The sequence below is a fragment of the Lemur catta genome, chromosome 19 (genome assembly GCF_020740605.2).
Source record: "Lemur catta isolate mLemCat1 chromosome 19, mLemCat1.pri, whole genome shotgun sequence".
Lineage (NCBI taxonomy): Eukaryota > Metazoa > Chordata > Mammalia > Primates > Lemuridae > Lemur > Lemur catta.
In genome coordinates, this window is record NC_059146.1 from 12,515,746 (window position 1) to 12,542,259 (window position 26,514).

The 26,514-nt window shown below is 35.4% G+C and overlaps 1 protein-coding gene across 1 annotated transcript in view; it reads left to right on the plus strand.

Annotated features, from left to right (window-relative positions):
- Positions 1-601: 601 nt before the first annotated feature.
- Positions 602-26,514, plus strand: part of STAP1 (signal transducing adaptor family member 1) — a 33,177-nt gene continuing 7,264 nt past the window's right edge. The window contains 6 exon segments of the mRNA XM_045532417.1: positions 602-823; positions 9,143-9,214; positions 14,082-14,195; positions 15,851-15,907; positions 18,598-18,770; positions 20,976-21,104. Of these exon segments, the coding sequence (XP_045388373.1) occupies positions 704-823; positions 9,143-9,214; positions 14,082-14,195; positions 15,851-15,907; positions 18,598-18,770; positions 20,976-21,104 (665 nt within the window). The 5' untranslated portion in view covers positions 602-703.

Sequence of the window (26,514 nt, forward strand, 5' to 3'; positions counted from 1 at the left end):
TGGAGTGGCATCATCATAGCTCACTGCAGCCTCCAACTCCTGGGCTCAAGCGATCCTCCTGCCTCAGCCTCCCGAGTAGCTGGGTGACAGGGGCATGCCATCACACCTGGCTAAATTTTAAAACATTTGTGTAGATATAAGGTCTTGCTATTTCCCTGGCTCTTCTCAAACTCCTGGCCTCAAGTGATCCTCCTGCGTTGGCCTCCTGAAGTGCTAGGATTGCAGGCGTAAGCCGCTGTGACTGGCCTGAAGTAATTTTTAATGAAGTCGAGTTTATTCATGTCTTCTGGAAATAAAAATGGACAGCAATAAACAAACAAAAAAAAGATAGAAAAAACAAATGTGTCCTTGATGTCTCCCCTAAAGTCCACAATCTCTACACCTGTTTCTTTCATCCTCAGGTGATGTTAATCTTCTGTTTGTTTTGCCACTGTAAATCTAAGTACATGTCGTTTACTCAGAGATTACCGTCTAAAAGTTGGTCTATGGCAGTTCCTTCTTGCCTCACAAAAAGTAAAGGGAAAAGTGTGTGTGTGTGTGTGTGTGTGAGTGCGAGCGTCTCCTGTTGGTGGTGGTGTTGGTGGTTAAAAAGCAAGTTGAGACTTCCTCTTTGAACACTTGCCTTTTCCTCCCACACAAGGGAGATTTCATTTTGTTTGAAACTGGATATAGTTGAAACCAAACCACACACTGAAGAGAGGGTATGATGGCTAAGAAGCCCCCGAAACCAGCCCCTCGCAGGATCTTCCAGGAAAGGTTAAAGATTACTGCTCTGCCCTTGTACTTTGAAGGTTTTTTATTAGTCAAGCGGTCAGGATACCGGGTGAGTCTACAGATGATAATGTTAAACCTGAAACTTCTGTCTTAATATAAAATTATTTCATAGTAATGTGATATGACAAAACTTCCTTGTTTCTGTTGGAATTAAACCCTTTTCTTTTCCTTGAGCTCAGAAAAATGATTCCAGTTTTTCATAATTTAAATATAAAATACAGCTTAAGCATGCATGTAAACTACATATATTAATAGGTTCTAATATTAAGTTACTAATATAAAACATTCAATAAGCTACATTTTCAAATTATTTAAATACCACAGAAGATTTTGGCTTAGGAGATAAAATATTTCTTATATTTTCTCCACCATTTACTACTATGCTTCAATGATGATGTGTACCATTAAGAAAAATGATATTATGGTTGAAATTATAGCTTTTGCTCCTATTCTCAGTCATTTAAACTTAATAATGATCAAATTATAAAAATACTAAACTTTTATAAAAATTGTTTAAATGATAAATTAATACTGTTTAACATTATGTATAGTTACACATTCTAAAATCACTGGTTCAAGATAGTAACTTTAAAAGATAATATTTAGGGTGCTATTGTAGGTATTAAGTACACTAAGCTACATAAATACATTTGTTCAAAGAAAATCCACAAAGCATTCCATATTTTTAAAATGTCAAAATTAAAACCTATAGTTAGTTAAAATCATTGCTTTGAAAATAGTAATTGTGGTTAAGTTGAAATTAATGAGAAAAATAAACTGAAATTGCCTGTTACTAGAGAAAAAAAGAAATCATTGACTTAGATCACATTTTATGGAATTTTATATTGACAGAAACTCGGAAAAATTTTAAGTGTTTTCAGAAATGCCATAAGAAATGTTTAATTATGATAATAAAATATTTTCTGAGGATTCATTAATATTTATGGAAAAATTATATATATTAAAATATCTATAACAGCACATTCATATTTCCTACACATATAATCAGATCATTTACTATTTGCGAGTAATGACATGGTAACTTGTATTGTTATAGGTGTTAAACATATATGAGTAATATTTTGTCAGCTATATTAGAATATTTTTTGGTTGATTCCATTATATATGCTTTTAAAGTAAATTCAGTCTTGTCACCAGAGGTTTGCCACATTGTTACACTTTGCTAAGAAAGGGGAGTTGAGAAAAAGAAATTTCTTTGTAATTTAAATTTTCTTACTCACTGAATGTCTTCCAAAGTATTCAGAATAACTTTCTGATAGGAGGTTCTTTTTAATGTTTATAGAAGGCATGCCATTAGTATGACTAGCAGAGAACAAGAATTTTAGAGGGTCAGTAAAACATGTCTTTACCCTAATGGTCTTGCCACTTACAATCTGTGGTCTTGTGCAAGTTATTCAATCCCTTGAGACTCAGTTTTTTCAACTATAATATGGAGAGAATACTACTTGCCTCCCAAGATAAAGTGTCTGGGATATAGTAGTAGCTCAATCAGTTTATTCATTCAAGCAACATTTATTGTGTGCCTCCTATGCACTAAGCATCAGTCTCAGTTCTGGAAAATATGAATAAAACAAAGCTCTTACCTTCAAGAGGCTTAGTTTAGTAGGGGTAACGACTCCCTTACCCAATTACTATTCTTTACCTTTTCTTAGAAAGCATGCTTTGAAATGGAATAAACTATAGGCATAAATATTTCTGAAGAAATTAACAGATTTTTCCATTTGAACTTCTAGTAAAGTATCTTTTACTTGTATGTCAGAAAGAAGAGAGCAAGAGGACAATACTAATACATACTTAGGGGGTTGTTTCAGGGATTAAAGGGATAACGTATGTAAAACACCCGGTTCACACTAAAGGTTAGACTCATTCTCTTCCCCTTTCATCATTTACCATATTCTTAGTAACATACCAAAATCAATTTGGGGTCTGCAAGCAAAATGGCTCAAAGGAGAGCCACAGTGATAATTAAAGTGCTTGAATATAGAAGCTATGAGAAAAATCCAAGGAAAATAAGTGGGATTTCCAAGCAACTGGCAGCAAAATGCCTGTGAACCTTTGGAAGGAAGATGAGCCAGATCATCCTTGGAGCTAATGGGCTAGAGGAAGTTGGGAGGCTCTGCAGAATGTTAAGTGGGGTCTCTGTTGAAGTAATCCAGAACATGAAAACTAGAAAAAATACATCTGAGAAGTAACCTTCTCTATAAGTTGATTACACATTGAGAGATGTTTCTTAGCCATTTTTGTGATGGGACATTTTTAAGAATTTAAGAAACTTTGCTCCAGGAAATTGTGCCATCATACACAATTTTGCATGCAATTCCACAAGGCCCCGGATCTCAGGTCAGGAATCTATGAAAAGCACATAATTTTCATGGAAAAATAATGTGGGAAGATTTATTTAAATCACAGCCCTAGGATTATGGATAGACCAGGAAGATGTATTTGATAATAAAATCTATTACATGCCACAGTGGATACCAACTGCATCACAATTCATACAGACAGAAAAAAAAATTCTCATTTTTCTGGAACTGTTTGAAAATAAGAGAATTCGGGCAACATCTCAGTTTTTTCAATTTGTGATGTGTTAAAGTTATGATGTGGGTACATTCTATGTGATAATGGGTACATTCTTTGGAGGTGTGACATATGGTGGATATCACGCTGGGCTCTTAATGTCCTGTCACTCTGTTCCTTGCAATAACTCTTCTGGGTAGAAATTATTTTATCCACTTCATAGATGTGCGAGTTGTGGTTCACAGAAGTTATGTTCAAGGTTCCTCACCCATTAATAGCCAGTCAAACTTGAGTTCTAATGCCATTTGATTATAAGCTTCCAAAGGCTAGAAAATGTCTAATCACTAGATATTTTATCACATTGAGCTCATCAGTAAGCTCAGTATACTTTCGAAATCATTTGTTTAATTGGATGAAAATGAGACAGTGACCTTAAATTCTAAATACAAGGGCATCTAATGATTATGAAGCTAGTAATAAATTCAGAAGTCTTATTTCAGTCCCTTTTCTTACTTTAGTGATTGAACACAAACGATTGTTAAAAAAAAAGAAACTTTGTGCTAAATATATTTTATGCAAAGATGCATACTTCAAAATTAATTTTTACAGTGTTTAAGTATCTCTGTAGATATAAATATATACCTAGATATTGTTTATTAAGATTAATAGATGAGTCAGATTTTACTGGTACTTATGAGGTCTTATCAGTAACTAAATCAAGACTGTGACCTGCAGGTCTCTGCCTACCGAATACTAATTTGGTCTGTCCTTAGGTTTGTGGCTGTGGTTGCAGATCACAGGGCCTATTGCTATTTGTTACCTTACTTTTCCTCCAAGGCTACCTTTCCTCTCCACTCAGTGACTTTATACTTGCTTCTTTCCCCCATTTAATAAATCTTCCTAAATTCTTTTCACAAATCTACAGGTCTGCTTACCTGTAAAACTCCTAGTTTTCCCTGATTAAATTCTACACAATTTATATTACAAGACTGTGAATGAATACCTTTGTAATTTTTCTCAGGAGCACAAATGGATGTCTGCACATACATACAAAGGGAACTCGATAAACCCTGACTGGCTATTAGTGACATTAATTTTTTTTTTAATCTTATGGCAGGCTAATACTGTACTAATGAGACTAATTAAGATGAACAGAGTGGTAGACTTCGACGTCAGCGTTTTCTCTTGCTTTCCTTTCCTCCAAGAATCATATAATCTTGGGGCTGGACTAGATCTTAGATGCCACACTTTAGTAAAACTATACAACTGATGGTTAAGTTCCATGAACAATGCATATTCTCTGCATTCCCACATCCTCCAACACTCTCCCTCATCCCCTTCCTAGTTCCAAAATACAGAATAGCCTTGTCTTACTCCTTTCATTGCAGAGGCTTACCATTGGAGCAGGGTGTAAAAGCCTTAAAAAGATTGGTATGATAAGTAAACAAAATAAAACAATTCCTGAAATAAATTTGAATTGTTTTGTTATTTAATTGAAGGTCTAATCTGGGAAAGTTCAACTCTTTTTCAACCCAGTTAAAGACTAATCACTGGCCATGGGTTTTACAGAAAGAACATCTGCCTGATCTTAGTGCCAGTATATATAAATATTAGTAACTTCTCAAGCCAAATTTCTCAATGTAGTTTTTGTCTCTTTATTTAAGAAAACATGAAAAGGTGATTTTATATAGGAATGACAATGGGTTTCATTGTTCTGGTCTACAAAATATTACACAATCATTATTATTATTATTCAGTGGTTTTTAATATATTAAAAAACTTGTACAACCATCACCACTATCTAGTTCCAGAACACTTCCATCATTTCAAAAGGAAGCTCCATGAGCAATCACCTCTCCTCTCCTATTACTGGGCATTTTCTTCTCTCAAGTTGGAAACCAGACACAGGAATCACACAAATAAAAATCAGTTGGTTGCTTTTATTATTGACAAAGTCTATCAATATGTGGTTTAGATTTAAGGCCAAAATTATGTTAACATTTCACCCCAGACTTAGGTAGCCTTGAGCTACCTTGAGTCACTGACTCAGCTTGAGAGCCACAAGCCTGCGCCTCTTGGAGGTGTTTGCCACCTGGCAGGGAACAGAGGAAAATGGCCACTCTCTTCTGGTAGACTGAGCTGAGACAGGACAGGAAAGGGCTCAGCTGAACATGCTGCCTCCCAAACTCACCTACTAGATACCAGTCCTGTGCTCTGAGAAGGAGATAATTCATTCTGGCAGCACGGTGCGGATAGATTGCAGAGTGGAAGACGGTGGCAGAAAGGCCAAGTAAAGGGCTATTGTGGTAGAAATAACACTTTGCATCCTATATTAAGGATAGGGTTGAAATTAAGATGTGTTCCTTTGTTTTATTCAACTGCTTGACCCTGAGATGTGTCAGGTATATATTGGGCATCTGGGATTCAGACAAGAGGAAGAACCTCTTTGCCCAGTCTTACAGTTGCTCCTTTGGGGACCATCTATTGGCCGATCCTTCAATCATATGTCCTTGTGAATTATTCTTTTCTATGGTAATTCATTCTTGGTTTAGAAGGCATCAGCCAGTTTATTTCATGTTATAGCCAGTTCTCAACTGTAAGGTAGGATTGAGGCGAAAGACTGCAGGGTTCGGGCAAAGATACCTTGCCCCAAGTTCCAACTCTGCCCGTGAGGTAGACTGCTGCAGGAATACTACCAATTTGTTCAAGCCTCACTGTATGCACTCCACCCCCCATTAAAATGTGACTTTCCTGCTTCTCCCACAAAGAGGGAGTCTATTTTTCTACCCTTTGAATTCCGGAATGGGTCATGTGACATACTTTTTTAAATGTGAGAAAGGCAGAGGCTTAGAATATGTTTGTACATTGGGTTTTGCTCTCTCTTGCTTCTGGGAAGCCTGCCAGCATGTGATCAAGTCCAGGCTAGCTGACTGGAGGATAAGACACCACACGAGTGAGACTCCAGTCATCCCAGCCTTGCCTGTTGTTGTTCCTGCGTTCCCAGCTAAGACCCTAGACAAGCCAGTGAGGCTGCCCTAGACCATTCAGCCATAGCCAAGTCCGCCCAGATCAGAAAAACCATCAGCCAGCCACAGAATGGAGAGAAATAGAAAACATGTGCTGTTTTTGTCCTCTAAGTTGTAAGATGGCTTGTTATGTACAAAAATGTAGCATACATGGCACTTTATTAGCCATGAATACAAAGGAAGAAAATAGTTCCACCAAGAACATGAGAAAAGATGGTGGCTATAATTCAAAATAAATTTAATCTTGAGCCAGGAGTTTAAAAGCCCAGAACCCTAGGAGCCAGGGAAACAAAAGCAAGATTGGGTTATAGAGTTCCTATTATTCGAAAAAATAAGCTTCTAAATTCTGAAGATGTGACAAACATTTTACTGGCCAAAAAAGGGTAAATGGTATGTCAATTTTTTTTCTTTGAGACATGGTCTTGCGTCATCATAGCTCACAGCAACCTCAAACTCCTGGGCTCAAGCGATCGTCCTGCCTCAGCCTCCCAAGTAGCTGGGACTGCAGGTGCACACCACCATGCCCAGCTACTTTTTTCATTTTTTGTAGAGACAGAGTCTCCCTATGTTGCTCAGCCTGGTCTCCAACTCCTGGCCTCAAGCAATCTCCCCACCTCAACCTCCCGAAGTACTAGGATTACAGGCATGAGCCACTGCATGTCAATACTGAAGAGACACAAAATACCACAAAATAAAGGGTCTTCACATTTACAAAAAAAGAAAAATAATTTATATGACTTTCTTAAATTAATCCCCAATATATAAATCACTATGGTTTAACAAGTTGCAAAAATTTCAGCTTATTAAACTCTAAAGGAAGGAAAGATCGACATGTCTATTAAACTGACTGTAACTTTTTTAAAACATACCTTGGAAAGAGCTGGGGATGAAGGTAAGTATTTAGATGTGAAAAATTTTAAGCTTTAAACTCACTTGCCGTTTTTTGGTAATAGAGTCAATCTTCACTTGAGTAAAATGGAAGTCTGACTAGGTTATTTAAATATTTTAAACTTAAAAAGTTCTATTTCTATAGAACCCATACTAATGTGAATGCATTAATAATTAAATATTCACCACATGAATGAAATTTGGGTTTCAAAGTTCAGCTTTGATGGTGTTAATTTTTTTTATCATTATCAATTTCTCACATTTCCTTGATCTATACCAATAATATATACTATTTATTGAACCCAAACTACGAGCCATGTACTCTCTGCTAAGTGTCTTATATGTCTTAAATAATTCATTCCTTCCATCTGTCCTAGAAGATAGATATTATATGCTTAACCTATCCTGAGCTCTTAAAATGGTACATGTAACATGTGCAAACTTCTACTGAAACTGCATAAAAAGTCTTAAATCAATGAGAAGAATTTTGGAAAATGATCTATTTAAACACAAATCAACTTATAGTCATGGGTCGCTTAACAATGGAGATTTGTTCTGAGAAATGTGTTGTTAGGCAATTTTGTAGTTGTGCAAACATCATAGAGTATACTTATATCTAGCCTATTACACACCCAGGCTATATGGTATATACAGCCTATTGTAACTAGGCTATAAACCTGCACAGCATGTTACTATACTGAATACTATAGGCAATTGTGACACAATGGTAAGTATTTGTGTATAAATACAAAAAAGGTACAGTAAAAATACAGTATGATACATAAAAAATGGTACACCTGTATAGGGTACTTACCATGAATGGAGCTTGCAGGTCTGGAAGTTGCTCTGGGTGAGTCAATGAGTGAGTGACGAATGAATGTGAAGGCCTAGGACATTACTGTACACTACTGCAGAGTTTATGAACACTTGTATACTTAGGATACACTATATCACATTTTTCTTTAATAGCAAATTAACCTTAGTTTACTGTAACTTTATAAACTTTTTAATTTTTTTAACTTTTTGATTCTTTTGTAATGACACAGCTTAAAATGCAACACATTGTATAGCTGTGCAATAATTTCTTTCTTTACATCCTTGTTCTGTATGATTTTTTCTATTTTTAAATTTAAATTTTTTTTTACTTTTTAAATTTTTTTGTTCAAAACTAAGACGCAAACATGCACATACACCTCAACTTACACAGGGTCAGAATCACCAATATCACTGTCTTCCACCTCCACATCTTGTCCCCCGGGAAGGTCTACAGGGGCAATAACACACATGGAGCTGTAATATTCTATGATAACAGTCCCTTCTTCTGGAATACTTCCTGAAGGACCTGTCTGAAGCTGTTTTATAGCTAAGGTTTTTTGTTTTAATAAGTAGAAGTAGTACACTCTAAAATAACAATAAAAAGTATCGTATAGTAAATACATACACCAGTAACATAGTTGCCTATTATCATTATAAACATACTGTGCATAATTGTACGAGCTATACTTTTATATGACTGGCAGAGCAGTAGGTTTGTTTGCACCAGCCTTACCACAAACACGTGAGTGATGCCTCATGCTATGTGATAGGAATTTTTCAGCTCCATAATACTTACATTATACTACAATTAATTTGAGAAGAACCAGCTTTCGGAGGGTGATGGACGCTGCCCCAGGAGCGGGAGCTGTCCTATTCCCTCCTCTTAGAATTTGCATTGCAACCAATAAAGGCCGTTTCTACCATAAAAAGAAAAAAAAAGAATCAATTATAAAGTTAAGTCATAAAAATTAGGTGAATTACCCAAGATGAAGAAGAACCTTATATCACATAAACAATTTAAAAAGTTATAAAGGAAGATATCAATAGGAAAATAATTGAATATATACTAACAAATAATGCTTATGATTTCTTTCTTACAGGAGTTTAAACATTATTGGACAGAGTTGAGAGGAACTACACTTTTCTTTTATACTGACAAGAAAAGTACAATAGTAAGTAGACGAACATGTTCAGCTGATTCAAATTGTTCCCAATGTATCCTTGTCACATACTCTGTTTTTCAATTTGGAACTTCTGCCATCCAAGAATAAAGATACTCTATTAAAACCAATTCAAATAAGAAAATTTAAATCTGTGAGGGCTGTCAATTATGATAACCAATGGTAAAATTTCCTGGGCAACTCAGAAGAAGGTATTAATTCATGTTTTTTACTTTGCATTCTTTTCTTTCTGATCCTGATAATTAAAACTTAGTTAAAAATTGAAAATCTTAACTAGATATATGTATATAAGTTGCTTAATACCATGTGATAGCTTCAATTTCTCCCACTTTTTATCTTGCTCTAGCATGCAATTATAATCTGAAAGAAACAAGATGCTCTCCAGAACATTATAACATACAAACTCACAATTAAATTTTTCTAAAAAGACAAAAACATGCTCCACAAAGCAGGACTTCTAAGAGCTTAACCATAAGAATAACAATAAAAAGATTCTGAGATTTATTTATTCATATTAATTTCAAATTCTGATTGTGTGTTTCATTTTTTTCCAGGAATAAGATGTAGCATCTTAGTGGCAAATGCTTGCCTACCTTGGAATGCTATACTTATAAGAGATTTCATGAGCCAGTACCATGTTTAAATATGAACATTGTGGACCATGGATATAGTAGCCCATACTTCTTAGAACATCATTATTAGACGCCTAGATCTAATGAGGAAAACAAAAAAAGAACCTGTGTGATATATTCCACCTACAGGCATTTCAGCTCCATTAGTGGTGAACTAGCCAGAAACCATTTTTAAAAAAACAAACTTAAAATGGTCACCTTTCACCAGGGTTCTGGATAGACAAGATTTGCACAAGGGTGTTTTCAAATACCATACTAAATTTTAAAAAATTAATTTCTCTGTTGTACATTCCAATTTCCCAGTGATATCAGTAAATATAAAAGCCCCTGGTCTAAACTTTGTATAATGCATAGTAAACGAGAGAACATATAGTTGTTGCTCACTTCCTACATGGCAAGAGTCAGTATAGCTTAGCCATTGAGAGCCTGGTCTCTTTGGACAGACTGCCTGCATGTTTATCCTGGCCCTGCCATTGTACCCGTGGGATCTTGGGCTGGTTACCTGACTTCTCTGTGTCTCAGTGTATCAGACAGGGAACCGGTAGAAAACAGATGACATCTCGACTTGGGTAATTTGAAGAGCATTTAATAAAATTTTAATAAATATTCAAAGCAGTTGACAGGGCGTAGGAAAATCACAAAAGATAGTACAGACCCCTGATGGTAATTATAGTATCCTCTTGTCACACCTAGGAGTGAGAAGAAAGAGTGGGAGTGTAGTCAGGAGAACTGTGTGGAGGTGACTGCCGTGAGAGGAGTATGGTCTTTGATTGAGGGAGTAACCGCATAGGGTAATAAATACCCAGCCTCGCTTTCCTCACCCTTCTGATCTACCAGTGCTCTCTAGTGGTCCATTCCAACAGGCAGTCAGGGGTAAGCGAGCCCCTTGATGTTGTCCATCTAGGTCCCTCTCCTGGTGCGATGTTGGGTGGTGAAGGAATAAAAATGACTCTAGAGGAGCAAACAGAAGATCTCCAACACACTCAATCTTCAAATCTCTAAAATTCAGATAAAAACAGCAGCCCATCTCATAAGGCTATCAAAAGAATTAAATGAGACAGAATATGCAACCTGGCACATAGTAAGCATTCAAGCATTAAAGTATCTCATTTAATTTTCACAACTCTACAGAATGGGTACAATTTTAATCCCCATTTTATAGGTGGGAATAGTCAAGTTTAAGGATTAAGAAATTATACAAGATCAGACAGCTGATAAAAGGGGTACCATCCCTGTCTTGCTCCTGAGCCAGCCGTCTTAATCATTACACCAAGAAGCGATTATTATAATTAAATGCCGCAGAATTGCCCATTTACCAATTGTGTTAAAAGAGGATGCAGACTTCGGGGGAACTTTTTTGGGTGATAGTCCCAGGAGAAAGTACTGTGGCTAAATGTAAGAAAAAGCTTGCTAGGACACAGAGCTGCTTAGGAGGTGTGAGTTCCATGTTGTTAGAGACGTTCGAACACAGACTACATAGAAGGATAGCCTGCAGGAAGTTCAAGCATCAGATGGCAGGTGGGTTAGACAGATGACCTTTAAGCCTCTTTATAACACTATAATTAAAACCAGAAAGATATGATTTTCTTTCATCTAATCAATAGATCAGCTTACTGCACTCTATCTAACTCTGCCACCTTTTCCTCTGCTGCTTCCTCCTTTGTTGCAACACAACTCACTGACCTTGAGCTAGACAATCCATCAGAAAAGTATTCTTGGTCAGGCGCGGTGGCTCACGCCTGTAATCCTAGCACTCTGGGAGGCCGAGGCGGGTGGATCGCTCGAGGTCAGGAGTTCAAGACCAGCCTGAGCAACAGCGAGACCCCGTCTCTACTAAAAATAGAAAGAAATTATCTGGCCAACTAAAAATATATATAGAAAAAATTAGCCAGGCATGGTGGCGCATGCCTGTAGTCCCAGCTACTTGGGAGGCTGAGGCAGTAGGATCGCTTCAGCCCAGGAGTTTGAGGTTGCTGTGAGCTAGGCTGACGCCACGGCACTCACTCTAGCCCGGGCAACAGAGTGAGACTCTGTCTCAAAAAAAAAAAAAAAAAGTATTCTTATGTAATATTAAATTCTGTCTTCCTTCCCTTGTACCTCTCCTTCCTTTTTGCAAATTTATTTATTTAACTTTAAATTGACATATAAGATTGTATATTTTTATCATGTACAACATGATGTTTTGGAGGATATATACATTGTGGAATGGTTAGATTTGAAAATAAATAAGCCAACCCAAACTCACCTTCAACCTATCAATATAGAAATAGCTCTGGAAAAAATTTATGGACATATTTGTAAGCCCTACCTTATTCAGAAAAATAAAATAGACTTACAAGAATACAGTAAAGTAAGTTATATTAGGCATAACTAAGAAGAAAATAAAAGGAGATAAAAAGAAGGCAAGAATGAGACTAATTTAGAAAAATAATATATATACCATAAAAACTCTACTACACTTACTAGAGGTGGTTCTTTCTAATACTAGAGGGCAAGTCTGGCCCACAGCATACAGACCAATCCATATGGACCAATTGCTCACAAGAAATATTTTTATTGTACTTGGACAAGATAGGAATTACTTTTAAAAATCCTCATAACAAGTGGTGTGTGGTAAACGTTGAACAATGGCTTTCTGGAAAAAATGTATATGTGAATATATGTACATAAACTTGTAAATATTACTGATATAAAGAATATGTAGCACATAATTTAGAAAATGTACAATATTCTTTTTTTTTTTTTTGAGACAGAGTCTTGCTCTGTCATTCTGGCTAGAGTGCAGAGGCGTCATCATAGCTCACTGCAACCTCAAACTCCTGGGCTCAAGCAATCCTCTTGCCTGAGCCTATTGAGTAGTTGGGACTACAGGTATACACCACCATGCCCGGATAATTTTTCTATTTTTTGTAGAGATGGGGTCTCACTCTTGCTCAGGCTGATCTCGAACTCCTGATCTCAAGCAAGTCTACTGCCTCAGCCTCCCAAAGTGCTAAGATTACAGGCATGAGCCATCGCACCAGCCCTACAATATTCTTTATTGTAATTTCCATATAGCCGATTGATTTTCACAGAATGTGTTCCTTGATTTTTCCTTGATTTTGCATTGGTAGCCAACTGTCATTGTAATTCCATTATGATTTGACAAATGGAGATGTATTCCAATCTACTATTTCCCTAATAAATTTATTGGCATTAAATATGATATTTGACATGAAAGTTGACTGATATTTTCATTTACATTAATGAGTAAAAGAAAAGTAAAATGATGATTCTGTATGTCAGAACTTCTTGTATTCTTAAAGTCAATGACACGAGCAACTTCTTTCCTGAGTTAGATAATACTTTTTGAAATCTGAAAGAATATTTTGTCAATTTTTGTTCTATTTACAGTGAAGCAGCTTCAGACACAACAAACTTTGAAGTTTCATCCATATTATTAACATTTTTTCCTTTTCTTTCTTAAAGTCTAGACCTGGGGCCACAATCTGTGGACCTTGGGCCATATCTGACCTGTGGTCTGATTTTGTTCAGTCTTTGAGCTAAGAATGGTTTCTTTCATTTTTAAAATGTTGTAAAGAAAATAACAAAAACAAAAACAAAGAAGAATTTGCAAGAGAGACTGTATGTATGTGTAAAGTATTTACTATTTGGCCTTTTGCAGAAAAAAAGTGCTGCCTCTGAAATAATCAGTCAAGCCCTGATTTATAAGGTTTACCAATTTCTGTGGTGTAAATACTCCCACCATGGCTGATTTCAGTCTGTTCACCTGACCTCACTGAACATGGAGTTGGGATGAAGATCACAGTAGCACACCACTATCTGGTATTTTCATGACACAGCAACAAAGATGTGAATAACTAACTTCAAGAGCATAGAGAATAGTCAAATGCAGTAATATAATTAGGAAGTAACAAATTTTAAGTTTTAATTACTTTTTAAATATATAATTTACTTACTGACATGTTTATATAATTTAATTTCTAATAATGGCTGTGTTAAACAATCTACCTGCAAAATTCCTAAAAACTTAACAATTGGCTTTTGCAAACTTGTCCAGCACACCACCACATAATACATTTCCAGATGCCCTCTGGGATTGGGAAAACCAGGGTATCATGCAAAGTGTAACCCGTTTAAAAGAAGATATTACTTATTTCCTTCCTGCTAGGACTAATGTTTGTTACCATGAAATAATTTAATGAGGTTTTCCTTTATCTTTGCAGTACGTTGACAAATTAGATATAATAGACCTCACACGCCTTACTGACCAGAGTTCAACTGAAAAGAATTGTGCAAAATTCACCCTTGTTTTGCCAAAAGAGGAAGTGCAACTGAAGGTGAGTGAGGAGAAATAGTCTGCAAAAGGGTTGTGGTTATAAATAACACTTACCCAGTGGCCAAAGTAAAGAGGAATTAAAAGAGAGGCTAAGTCTTAGACTTTGTTAACATTCCTTGCTTGCTTTTGGCCAGGAACCAGTTTTCTGCATTGGTATTTAAAAGACCATGATGACTTGTTTAGTACACAAGCACCATGAAACCATATACTTCTGTCCTCTGACAAAGTCAGGGATCCCACCTGGTGTTTTTTAAAATGTTGTTCTTGAATCAGCACTCAAGGTGAACCAAGTCAAGTCAACCAACAACTACCAGTAATAACATAAAGAGAACAACCTGCAATTGAATAAAATGTAATTGGAGACTTTCCCAGGAAATTACTGATTGACCTTGAAAGCACTGGTCCTTCAAACTTTAGTGTAATAGGAATTACTTGTACTTAGGAAATCCAGACCCCACCATAGAATCTATATGTTAGGTAAACTTCTTAGATAATTTGAGGATGCGGTGGTTCAGAGCACAGGATTAGAGTCAGATACCTAGGTTTGAATTTGCACTGTTTTATTCATCAAAGGTGTGAGTGCAGGCAGGTTATTTATCCTCCTTGTAGTCTTTATTTCTCCACCCAGAACTAAATCTTTGCTCAGATGTAACCCCCTTGCTGAGGCCTACCTGGATCACTTTCATAAAAAATGGCAACACTTTTCTCCTCCCCTACCTGCAGTCACACTCCCAATCTGTCTTACCTTTTTTTATACATTTTTCCCATTTATTTCCTTCTGACACTGTAAAATTTACTACTATGTTTATTATTTATTGTTCCTTGCTAGACCCTAAACTCCATGAGAATTTCTGTTTTGTTCCGTGATGTAAACCAGTATCTAGAATAATGCCTAGCACATAAAGGTACTCAATAAATATCTGTTAAATGAACAAATTGGTAAAGCAAATAAACAAAAACTAATAGTACCCTTTGCCAAGTTGTAATGAAGATGAAATCAATGAATACCTGTGAGGTGCTTAGAACAGTAGCTTCCATCATAAGCACTCAAAAGATGCTGGTTAATATTATTAATGGTAGTAATAGCAATTATTTATTCTTATTTTTTTAAAACAGAACACAATTATATAACTTCTATACAACCCAAAAATAAAACACCACAGTAAAATAAACAAGTAATAGTAATTAGAGCTAAGAATTGGGAGTTTCTACATTGGTTGCCCAAACTTAAAGACAGTCAATATTAAATACTTATGAAGTGAGTAACTGTGAATTGACATGCTACAAAAATAAATTTGCTAATATTTTTCTGTTAAGTAAATTTGCACAATTGTATTTGTTTTAAGTAAGCAAACAGATTAAAGCTATATATGTCTGTCTTCTGACAAAAGAAAATAGTATTGAAATATTTCATAACAAATAAAAATTGATAGTTATAAACAAAAAAATGAATTATGTTTTCCTTTTTCAAACAATGTGGCTTCAATAGAAGAATATGTATTTTGTCAATCTTGCTGGGTTTTGATGACTTACATATTTCAAGTTATAAAATAATATGAAATTTTAAAGTTATTTGAAGTTAATTAAAGTATTAATGCTCATATTCACTCATGGATTTTCTTCTTTGTTTTTATCTGCTTTCACCTTCAACTTTAGACGGAGAACACAGAAAGTGGGGAAGAATGGAGAGGTTTCATTCTTACAGTAACAGAGGTAAGAAGATCATTACTTTTGAGTGATTCATTTTTTTCAATAAATATTTGCTGAACACCTACTACGAACCATGCAGAGTGAAAGTGGCCGAAGCAATGAAAAAAGATAGATCTAAACTCTTGCACTTACTCATGAAAGTTATATCAGGTGGTGGAGATGGAGAAATAAAATAAACGAGTAAACAAACAAGATCATTTCTATTGTGATAATTGTTACGGAGAAAATTAAATAAAGCAATGTATTAGGGAGTGACAAGTGCTCAGAGAGATCTACTTTTTGGTCTTATTCTTCTGACACAGTGGTCCTTTGTATATTCTAATATTTTCAGCTTACATTGCATCTTCTAAAATGTTTTTCAATTCCTTTCCTATTCATTTAATATGTATTTATAAAATGCTGAGATGAATGTTATTAATAACATAGATAATATAAAAGAGAGAGACCATCAAAATGAAAACTCAACCTTTAAACATTTGCTTAGTGAGTCTTAAAACAAAGGGATGCTTATCTGTTCAACTCTGTGGCATCTTATCAGAAGCAAATAGTAAGATCTACTTCTTAGAGTTAAGTGTTACAGCAAGATAACATTCATTATTTTAAATAAACCCACTGTAGCAACTGCCTTGGAAAAATGAAGTATTTTGATAACCAGCCCCCAAAAGAGAACCATGTCTCTAATACTTTTAGAGGATATGAAAATTTTCTGTGTTTATTAGGGCCAGTTAAAAACAGACTATCCAAAGCTAATTTCTAAGTAAAGTCATATATGAAAATAACTACTGCACTTCACCAAGATAGTGGATACTTTCTTTATCTCAGCCAGTAACAGGTAAAAGTTGGAAGTTCAACTACCATGTAGAGAAGTCAAACAGGCCAGAAAAGTGGGCCAGTTAGAGATGTGAAGTTCATGTTGACTTTTGGCAGGTAGGGAAAGAAACTCTTTGGGTGATTGCACCCTCTCCCTCTGGTGTAAAAAAAGCATCGTTGTGTGGCCTGGTGGATCTTATACTGGGGTACAAGCATCCCAAGGGTAAGTGACTAAGTGTCAAGGAGTGCCCTAAAACCCAGCAAAAACTTGGTGCATTTTCCGGTATGCTAATTATACTTGAAGTTTTGGCCAAACATTTAGCTTTCAGTTTTTTTCCTTGAGGTAAGGATCAAAACATCCATAGATATATTACAGAATATAAAATAAAATTCATGTGAATTTTCAAGAGAAGATAGATAGCCTCAGATTTTGTCCTCTGTCAATGTTTTGTGCTATGGTCCCAGCTCACTGTGTGTGAACATTTACACTGTGTTGTTGTTAGGAGAACTTCAGGACAGAAGTGTGAGAAGCACCAACTGTGTGTAGTAGAAAGAACTGAGATGTGGCTCGTGAATCAAACCCAAGTTTGAGTCCTGAACTTACTAGCTATGTGACCTTGGACTAGTTATTTAATCTTTCTGAGCCTGGGTGTTTTTTTTTTTTTTTTTTTTTTTGGAAAGTTGGGATAACAATATCTTGTAGCATTGCTGTGAGGATTTGCAATAACACATGCACCATGCTTGAGCTGTAATAGTCAATAAGGAGTAGCTGTTTCATTAGCTATTTTCCCCATTACTTAGTCATTTAGAAGAATGGTCTCTAAACCTTTTTAACTGTGTATCCCATTAGTAAATTTTTATTTAAATTTCATACGTACATATATACATAATAAAGCAAACAATAATAGGAATTAATGAAATAGAAACATAATAGAAAGTGAAGTTCTGATGTTTTCTTCCCCTACTCTAATGGCCTTTCTTATATACCTCCTGGAAAACATGCATTCCCATCTGGAAATAAAGATTATCATCAGACAGAGCTGCCTCCAGATATGGACTAGCTGGTGTCACCTATAGAAAACTATTCTACCACTCACACTACACCTTCCAAGAGCACATAGCTGGTCTTAATGAGGTCTACATCAGGGGTATGAATACAATTCAGAACATTTGTAGGTAACTCAATCCAAAATATACGGTGCCCCAAAAGTCACCATATGTAGCGAAAATGGAAAATTGTAGCTAAATATACCTTTATTTGCAAAATATTCATTACAAAATTTTCCCTTTGTATGGAAACTTTTGGGACACCCTGTATATCTCCAGAAAAGGTAACAACAAAACCAACTAAGTAGAGAAGTACCGTAATTCTAATGTGTGATTGAATGTTTGAAACACACACACAAACACAAAATATAGACCTCTGTAATGCTGATCCTCAGTGATCTGATGAATAATCCCATCTCAATCCTATGCTGCCATATGGCTGGGGGAGTTTATTCCAGGTTGCTCATGAGAAAGTGAGGCACCTCAAAGGTGCTCTGGAACTTCCCTGGCATTGATAAACTAGGGAGCTCAGAGTGCAAAATGAGAGGATTTTGGTCCTTGAATTAGCTTGTCGTGCAAAGTCAGTATACTTTGCTTTGGGGGCCAGACAAAAAGGAAGATGTCTTGAAAGAAGGATGGGCACCAGTGCAGGTTCTAGTTTGTTTAGAGGCCGTTCTAAGACACCCTTCTAGACCAAGATCCTCTATTTGTGATTCCACCCATCCATCTCTGTCTGGTAACTGAAGCTTCATAGGACCAGAACAGGCTCAACTTTACTAAAATCAGTAAGTTATTGGGCTGGCTTTCTCATCTGCCACTTTTTTAATTGGTTTCAGCTGTCAGTTCCCCAACATGTGTCACTCCTACCTGGGCAAGTAATTAGACTGCATGAAGTCCTAGAGAGAGAAAAGAAAAGGAGGATTGAGACAGAGCAGCTGCCAAGTACGTCTGTGGAAAAGGAGAAGGAACCAACGGAAGATTATGCGGATGTACTAAACCCTATGCCAGCGTAAGTGCACAATGAGCTCTAGTTTATTCATTTGATTAAGACCAGTTTCTAATTATCAAGGAGAGTTAGCCACTTGACCTTATTAAACCAGGGACAAAAAGTGGTCTTGGGGATAAACTGCATCTCTCTTGAGTACATGCCACATTTCCTCTTCTATGTCATGATCAACAAAATGCAAATTTGAACCAGCCCTCTTACCACACAGGAAATCCCCTTCCACCTATATCTTTAGATCAAATACATCTTTCCGGAACTCAAACCTAAATAAATATTCTTACGAAGAAGGAAGGAAAAGATATTTTTTCACCATGAAAATATATGATTGACTGACTTTTGTCTTTTTTATATATATATATATATATATATATATATATACACATATATATATATATATATATATAAAATAGACTTTATTTTATAGAGCATCTTTAGGATCATGGCAAAATTCAGGTCCAGAGATTTCCCATATACCATCTACCCCCACAGATGCACAGTTTCTCTAGAATCAACATCACCCACCAAGGTGGTACATTTGTTACAACTGATGAATTTACACTGATGCATCATTATCACACAGAGTCCATAGTTTATATTAGGGTTTACTCTTGGTGTACATTCTATGGGTTTGGACAAATGTACAATGACATGTATCAACCATTATAATACAGAATAGTGTCATTGCACTAAAAAACCTCTATGCTCCACCTATTTCTTTTTCCCATCTAATCCCTGGCAATCCCTGATATGATTGACTGATTGTCTAACAGAAAATTATACCAAAGGATTTTAAATACCTGGAATGTTCTGTTCAATTGACCAATCAGTGAGTAGTCGTTGAGCTTATACTTTGAGAAAGGGCCCATGTAAAGCATGTAAGGTGTTGTTGGAAAAATGAAGAGGCATAGAACATGCTAAATTCAGCAACATTCTACATTTATCTTATATTATTGAAAAGATTGTGAGCCCTTTCCTCCTGGAATCTTGGTGTTCTTATCGATGAAATTTGTCCTGATTCCATCTTTGACATCAGATTCTGACACATTCTATCTGTACTAGAATCGCTGAAAACTGCCAACCATCACTTTCAGCTGAAACCAGCGACAACTGATGGACTGATAGGTTAAGTCACATGCACTCCTTTTTTTCCTCAAAAAAACTAGTAATGTATGTTTATTACAGATACACAAAAAGATTAAAATAATTCCTTGTTCCATCACTTGGAGATATTTGCTGTTAATATTTTGGTGTATTGATTATCCTGCAAGATTTTTTTCTGTAACTATGACTATATATTTTCTTGACTATAATACACAGATGGTCCCTGACTTACAATGGTTCAACTTATGATTTTTTTCGACTTTACGATGGTGCAGAAGTGATATTCATTCAGTAGAAACCATATTTTGAGTACCCATTTGAGTTCTGTTTTTCACTTTCAGTACAGTATTCAATAAATTGCAAGAGATATTAAACACTTTATTATAAAATAGGCTTTGTATTCGATGATTTTGCCTAACTGTAAGTGTTCTTAGCATGTATAAGGTAGGCAAGGCTATCATGTTCAGTAGGTTAGTTGTATTAAACACATTTTGACTTAAGATATTTTCAATTTCTTATGAGTTTATTGGGATGTAACACCATCACAAGTCAAGGTGTATCTGTATATTATAAAATTAAGAGGTGCTTTATTTTTTAATTTTATGCATAAAAATACCACCAATGCCATAGAAGGACATATTATACCAAAAGGGGTGAGTTCAGACATGTCCTTAAATACCTGTTTTTTAAAACAGAGACCATACAAGAGAAACATTTAGATTTATTTTGTATTCCTGAAAGGAAATTGTCAACAAATTTTTATCCAAGATCTTATTTACAAACTGAGACTGAGGATACATTGTTAATTTTTTTCGTATATTTTCAAATGGTATTGGTGATTATATACTTATCAGTAGATAACTTTTGTTTAAAGAGGCTTTAGAGGAATGAAGGAAGAAGGGCCTTAAGCATTAGCATACACGGAGTGGCACAGGCTTATAAATATAGTTCATTATATTCATAATTATATAATTATATTGAAATAGTAAAGCTGGAAAATTTAAGAAATGTTAACAATTGCAGCTCTCAGCTATGGTAGCATTCTTTCAAGTAATGATCTTCATCAGTTGAAAAAAACATTTTTGTTTTTTAATCTCACCTCTGTAGATGTTTTTATACAGTGTCCCGGAAAGAAGCAACTGAGATGCTTGAGAAGAACCCTTCCCTGGGAAATATGATCCTGAGGCCTGGTAGTGACAGTAGAAACTACTCCATCACTATCCGGCAGGAGACAGAGTATGTTTAATTTTCAAATGCATGAAATTGTTGTTAAAGGCATGATATCACTTTACATAGCAAAGTCATATAAGTTCAGATCATCACCTGCTATGTGTTTTATTGGGGTTAAAGATATGAACACAAGAATAGGGAGGGGATGTTATGAAAGCAATGCTAAAGACTGAACCAACATTGATATGTGCAGTAAAGAATAAGATGAATGAGCATGTACATTACTTTGGTCCTGGATATAGTTGTATTGTTCATTCATTCAATAAATATTTACTGAGCAGCTACTATGTACCAAGCAACAGCCTAGGCATTGAAGATACAGTAGTGCAAAAAACAACATCCCAGGCTTCAGTGAGTTTACCTTCTTGTCATGAAACATAGACTGTAAATAAATACATAATTTAAAATATCATATATATGATGATAAGATCTGTCCAGTAAAATTAAGCAGGGTGAGAGAGATGGAAACCCTCAGAGGTGATACAGACAGCACATTTTTGTGGTTGCTATTGTTTTAACACAGAGTGGTCAGGGAAGGCCTGCTTTATTAACTGACATTTAAACAGAGACCTGAAGAAAGGGAAGGAACAAACCATGCCAGTATCTGGGGTAAAAGTGGTCCGGGCAGCAAGTGCATACGCCCTGAGGCAGAAGAATGCTCAGCTTGTTCAAGAAAAAGAAAGAGGACACTGTGACTGCAGTGGAGTGACCAGGAGAAAAGTGGTAGGAGTTGAGAGTCCGGAAGTAGGGGTAGGGGCAGATCACTCAAAGCCCTGGAGGTCATTGTCGGACAAGGGTTTTACTCTGAATGACATGAGAGGGCACTGGACTATTGACATAATCTAACTTATGTATAAAAAGGGCCACTGGCCACTTGGGAGCCTCTTGTCAAGGTTAAAAATTTCCTTCTGGTAAAATGTTTTACCTTAGGTAAAGTCAGTAGCACTTACATGCAAAAGTTGTTTTTTCTCTGTAATTAGGGTGGTTGGATCTTTTTAAGGGCTCCCCCAGCTTTCAGAGTCTATGAAAACTTGCATTTCCATAGGGACCCTGGCTTCATTAACACCTTCACAACATAAAATATAATTAAAATATAGAAGTTTGTCCTATATGAAAATATTTAATAAATGATTATCTTTAATATAAAAGCATAAACAACTTTAATTCTTGAATTTGCTATTATCTGTGGGGATAATATTACTCTATTAACTTTTTTACTATAACGTGTCTATCAAGGAATCTACTAATCCATCCCATAAATATCTAAAATTCTAAATAGATTGAATATGAAGACATTGATGCTGAATAAACACAGTAAAAATAAAATACTTGCAGGACAAAGTTTAAATTATGGCATTATGACTGCATTGCTAGTATGACCCGGGGCCTAGTAAGCTTCATTCACTTGCCAATTACTCTGTATAAACAGACACTTGTCTTTGTACCTTAGCCATGTGCACTGAACAGACTGCAAGAGTGTTGCATGGTAAACCAGGGCATGGTTCTGTGTGTATGAAAATGTGTATGTGTGTGTCTGTGTTTTTATTCTATGAGGAATAGTGTTTTATGCTACAGATGTGGTTTGTGACCAAACGTAATGAGGCTCTATACTTAGGATATGAATTTAATGTCACAATTTTTACTTATATTTCATACCCAGCAAGCTACATTTTAAACTTATTAAAAAAGAGTCTGACAAAGGAGTTCATATCAAAGTTGCATACTTCTAATTTTAAGTGAGCTTCCTTTCAGTTTGAATTCATATGGAAATTCATGCTTTTGTCAGCTGATGGTCATAAAAACTTATAACATTAGTTTTCATAAAACTAATCACCTTCTCTTACCAAAGCTCATATTTGGAAAGCAAGAAGTGAGGTAGAATGGTCAAACTGAAGCATTCTAACACTGGAATCAGTATGTGCTCATTTAGGCTTTGGGGAATAGTTTATCCTGGGAAGTGGGTAAGAAAAATGTGAACTGTATTGCACAAATTTTTCTTACAAGCCAAATACCTCTAAGATGTCAGGGATTGTTCTATGTGTTCTCTTAATGCCTCAAAACATGCCTTTTAGAATGTCTGCATTTATTAATAACATCTTCTATCTAACAAATCACTTATTTTAAAGGGTAGCAATTGTAGAGAGCATTAGAATTTCACCTTGTTATACTATAGAGCTTGATGTACAGAATTTGGTAGAAACCTAGGCTGTTAAAAAGACAAAACCTATGTTTCCCCACGTAATTAATTCATTCCCTTACGGGTTATAGGAGAAATGTTCAGCCAACAAGCTAGATGAGTATATCTGGTAAAACACTCGCTGAAAAGGACAAGATGGTTTACAAAGCAGAACTTAAAAATAAAATTACCTCCATCTATTAACAGAGCAGCTGTGGGAGGGAAGGCTACTGTTACCAGGAATAAACAAAAGTCATTCAATGCCACGTTATCAAGTGACTCCTCTCTTGGTGCAAAATACCATCCACTTTTACCCAGCCCAGTGGTGTGTAAATTCCTAAGACATAAAGCCAGTCTTATGACAAACTTTATGTTTTGGTTTTGTTTTCTTGAAATTCTTATGACTAGGTGCCAAGCTAGTAGTATAGACATTTTGGAAAGCCATTTTCTAAGGAGGAAATAGAAATTATTTACCTAAAATTTCTTTGCAAAAATTGAGGTCAGAAGCTAAGAACAAGTACTTATAACCACATTAAAGGCCATATATTAAAAAAAAACAAAAAACAAAACTGGCTATTTCTTTTTTGAGGTCATAATCAGGAAACCTTAATATAGCAAATTTTATCAATCTTGTTTTTCTCATCTCTCTTTATTTCTTTGGAAAAGCAAAACAAAATATGCAAGAAAAACAAAAGGTCTAATATGAGAGTCAAAGATTAAGCAACTTCAGGCAGAACAAAAAATTTGAAACAGTATTTTTCATGTTTTACAAATAAAGAGGATGAGACTCACAGAAACCACTGAATTAAAACAATAAATTTTAACGGTAGTAAAAAATAGTTATAAATTACTGAGTGCTTTAATGTGTCAGACACTGTACTAAGGGCTTTGGAAACACTAACTCACAACAGCAAGGCATCACCATGTCCATTTTACAGATGAAGAAATGAAGGCTCAGAGAACCTACATGACAGAACCAGAATTTTGTTTTTGTAATTTCTTTTTAAAAATTTTTTATTTTTAATTATTATGAGTACATAATAGTTGTGTATCTTTACAGGGTACATGTGATATTTTGATACAGACATCCAATGTGAATTAATCAAATCAGGGTAATTGGGGTATCTATCATCAGGCATTTAACATTTCTTTGTTATGAACATTTCTATCCCACTCTTTTATTTTAAAGTATACCCTAACTTATTGTTGATTACAATCACTTTGTTGTGCTATAAAATATTATTCATTCTATTTATTTTTTCACCCATTAACCACCTCCACTTTATGCCCCCCTCCCCTCTCTCTACACTTGAGATCAATTGTTTTTTTAATATTTAGCTTCCATATATGAGTAGAAACACATAAGGTTTGTCTTTCTGTGCTTGGCTTATTTCACTTAACATAATGTTCTCCAGTTCCATCCATGTTGTTGTAAATGGCAGGATTTCATTCTTTTTTGTGGCATGTAATATTCCACTGTGTATATGTACCACAATTTCTTTATCCATTCATCAGTTGATGGACACTTAGGATGGTTCCATATGTTGGCTATTGTGAATAGTGCTTCAATAAACATGGGAGTGCAGATATTTTTTTGATATACTGAATTCCCCTCCTTTGGATATATACCCAGCAGTGGGATTTCTGGGTCATATGTAGTTCTATTCTTAGTTTTTTGAGGAACCTCCACACTGTTCTACATAGTGATTACACCAATTTCCATTGCCATCAATGGTGCATGATGAGGGTTCCCCTTTCTCCACATCCTTGGTAGCATTCATTATTGCCTATCTTTTTGATAAAAGCCTTTTTAACTGGGGTGAGATGATATCTTATTGGAGTTTTTATTTGCATTTCTCTGATGACAAATAACGTTGAGCATTTTTGCATATAGCTGTTGGCAATTTGTATGTCTTTTTTTGAATAACATCTTTGCTGATCATTTGTCCATTTTTAAATCAGATTATTTGAATTTTTCCCATCCAGTTGTTGAAGCTCCTTATATATACTAGTTATTAATTAATCCCTTGATAGATGGATGGTTTGCAAATATTTTCTCCCATTCTGCAGGTTGTTTCTTCACTTAGTTGATTGTTTGCTATGCAGAAGCTTTTTAGCTTGATGTGATTCCATTTCGCCAACTTTGCTTTGGTTGTCTGTGCTTTGGGAATATCATTCAAGAAGACCTTGCCCAGACCGATGTCCTGAAGTGTTTCCCCAATGTTTTTTTTTTAGTAGTTTCATAGTTTTAAGTCTTAGATTTAAGTCTTTAATCCATCTTGATTTGATTTTTGAATATGGTGAGAGTTAAGGGTCTAGTAATCTTCTGCATAGGGATTTCCAGCTTTCCCAGAACCATTTATTGAAGAGACTGTCCTTTCCCCACTGTATCAGAACCAGAATTTGAACCACATTTTTTTAAATCAGTCTTCCAAAGAATAGCAACCATTTATTTCATAGGAACATAGGAATTCTTATTGAAGTTGGAGAATTTTCAAAAGTTAACTGTCTGATTACAAAGATCTTTTCATGACAGAGGCAAAGGTAAAGCCAGAGCCAACCACTCTAAAAGGGTACCTTTAAGACTTCCATCTTTCCGTCACCCATCTATAACTGACTCCTGAAGTTTCAGCATTAAGGAATACTCTCTTTTAGGAGGGGAAAGTATTGGTTAGGTTTTACCCCATGTTTTGAAAGTAGGTCATTGGAATTCATTTATTAGCTGTTTTCCAATGTGATGTATAGTTAAGAAGAGACATAATGGTGGATAAGGAAAAAGTCCCCTGAATAGACGGCTTCAGTGTAGCTCAGTCCTAGAGGAATGTGAACTGTAAATGAAGGGAGAAGTGATAAAAAAAAAAGGTGGAAAAGGCCCTGTAGTCGAGATTAACCTGATGAACAATTCTGCTTTAGCTTCTCTACATAGAAAACGAAAGTTGAATTAGTTTGTTGTTCAAGCAAATGACAATGTGATAAATGCTATTAATTTGTCAACATTAGAAAAAGTTTTGGTCCTAATACTCTTGCCATATGAATCAAGGGATTTCAACACATACTCTTGTTCAAAACTAACTGTCATGGACACTGACTTATGATCTCAATATAAATTCATTTAGTCCTAGCAGATAGCACTGTGAGATGGGCTCCTATTATTATATTTTTAAATTCAGTTTCATAAATATTTATTGTGTATCTAATGCTGGAATACGAAGATGAATAGAATATGCTCCTTGTTCATAA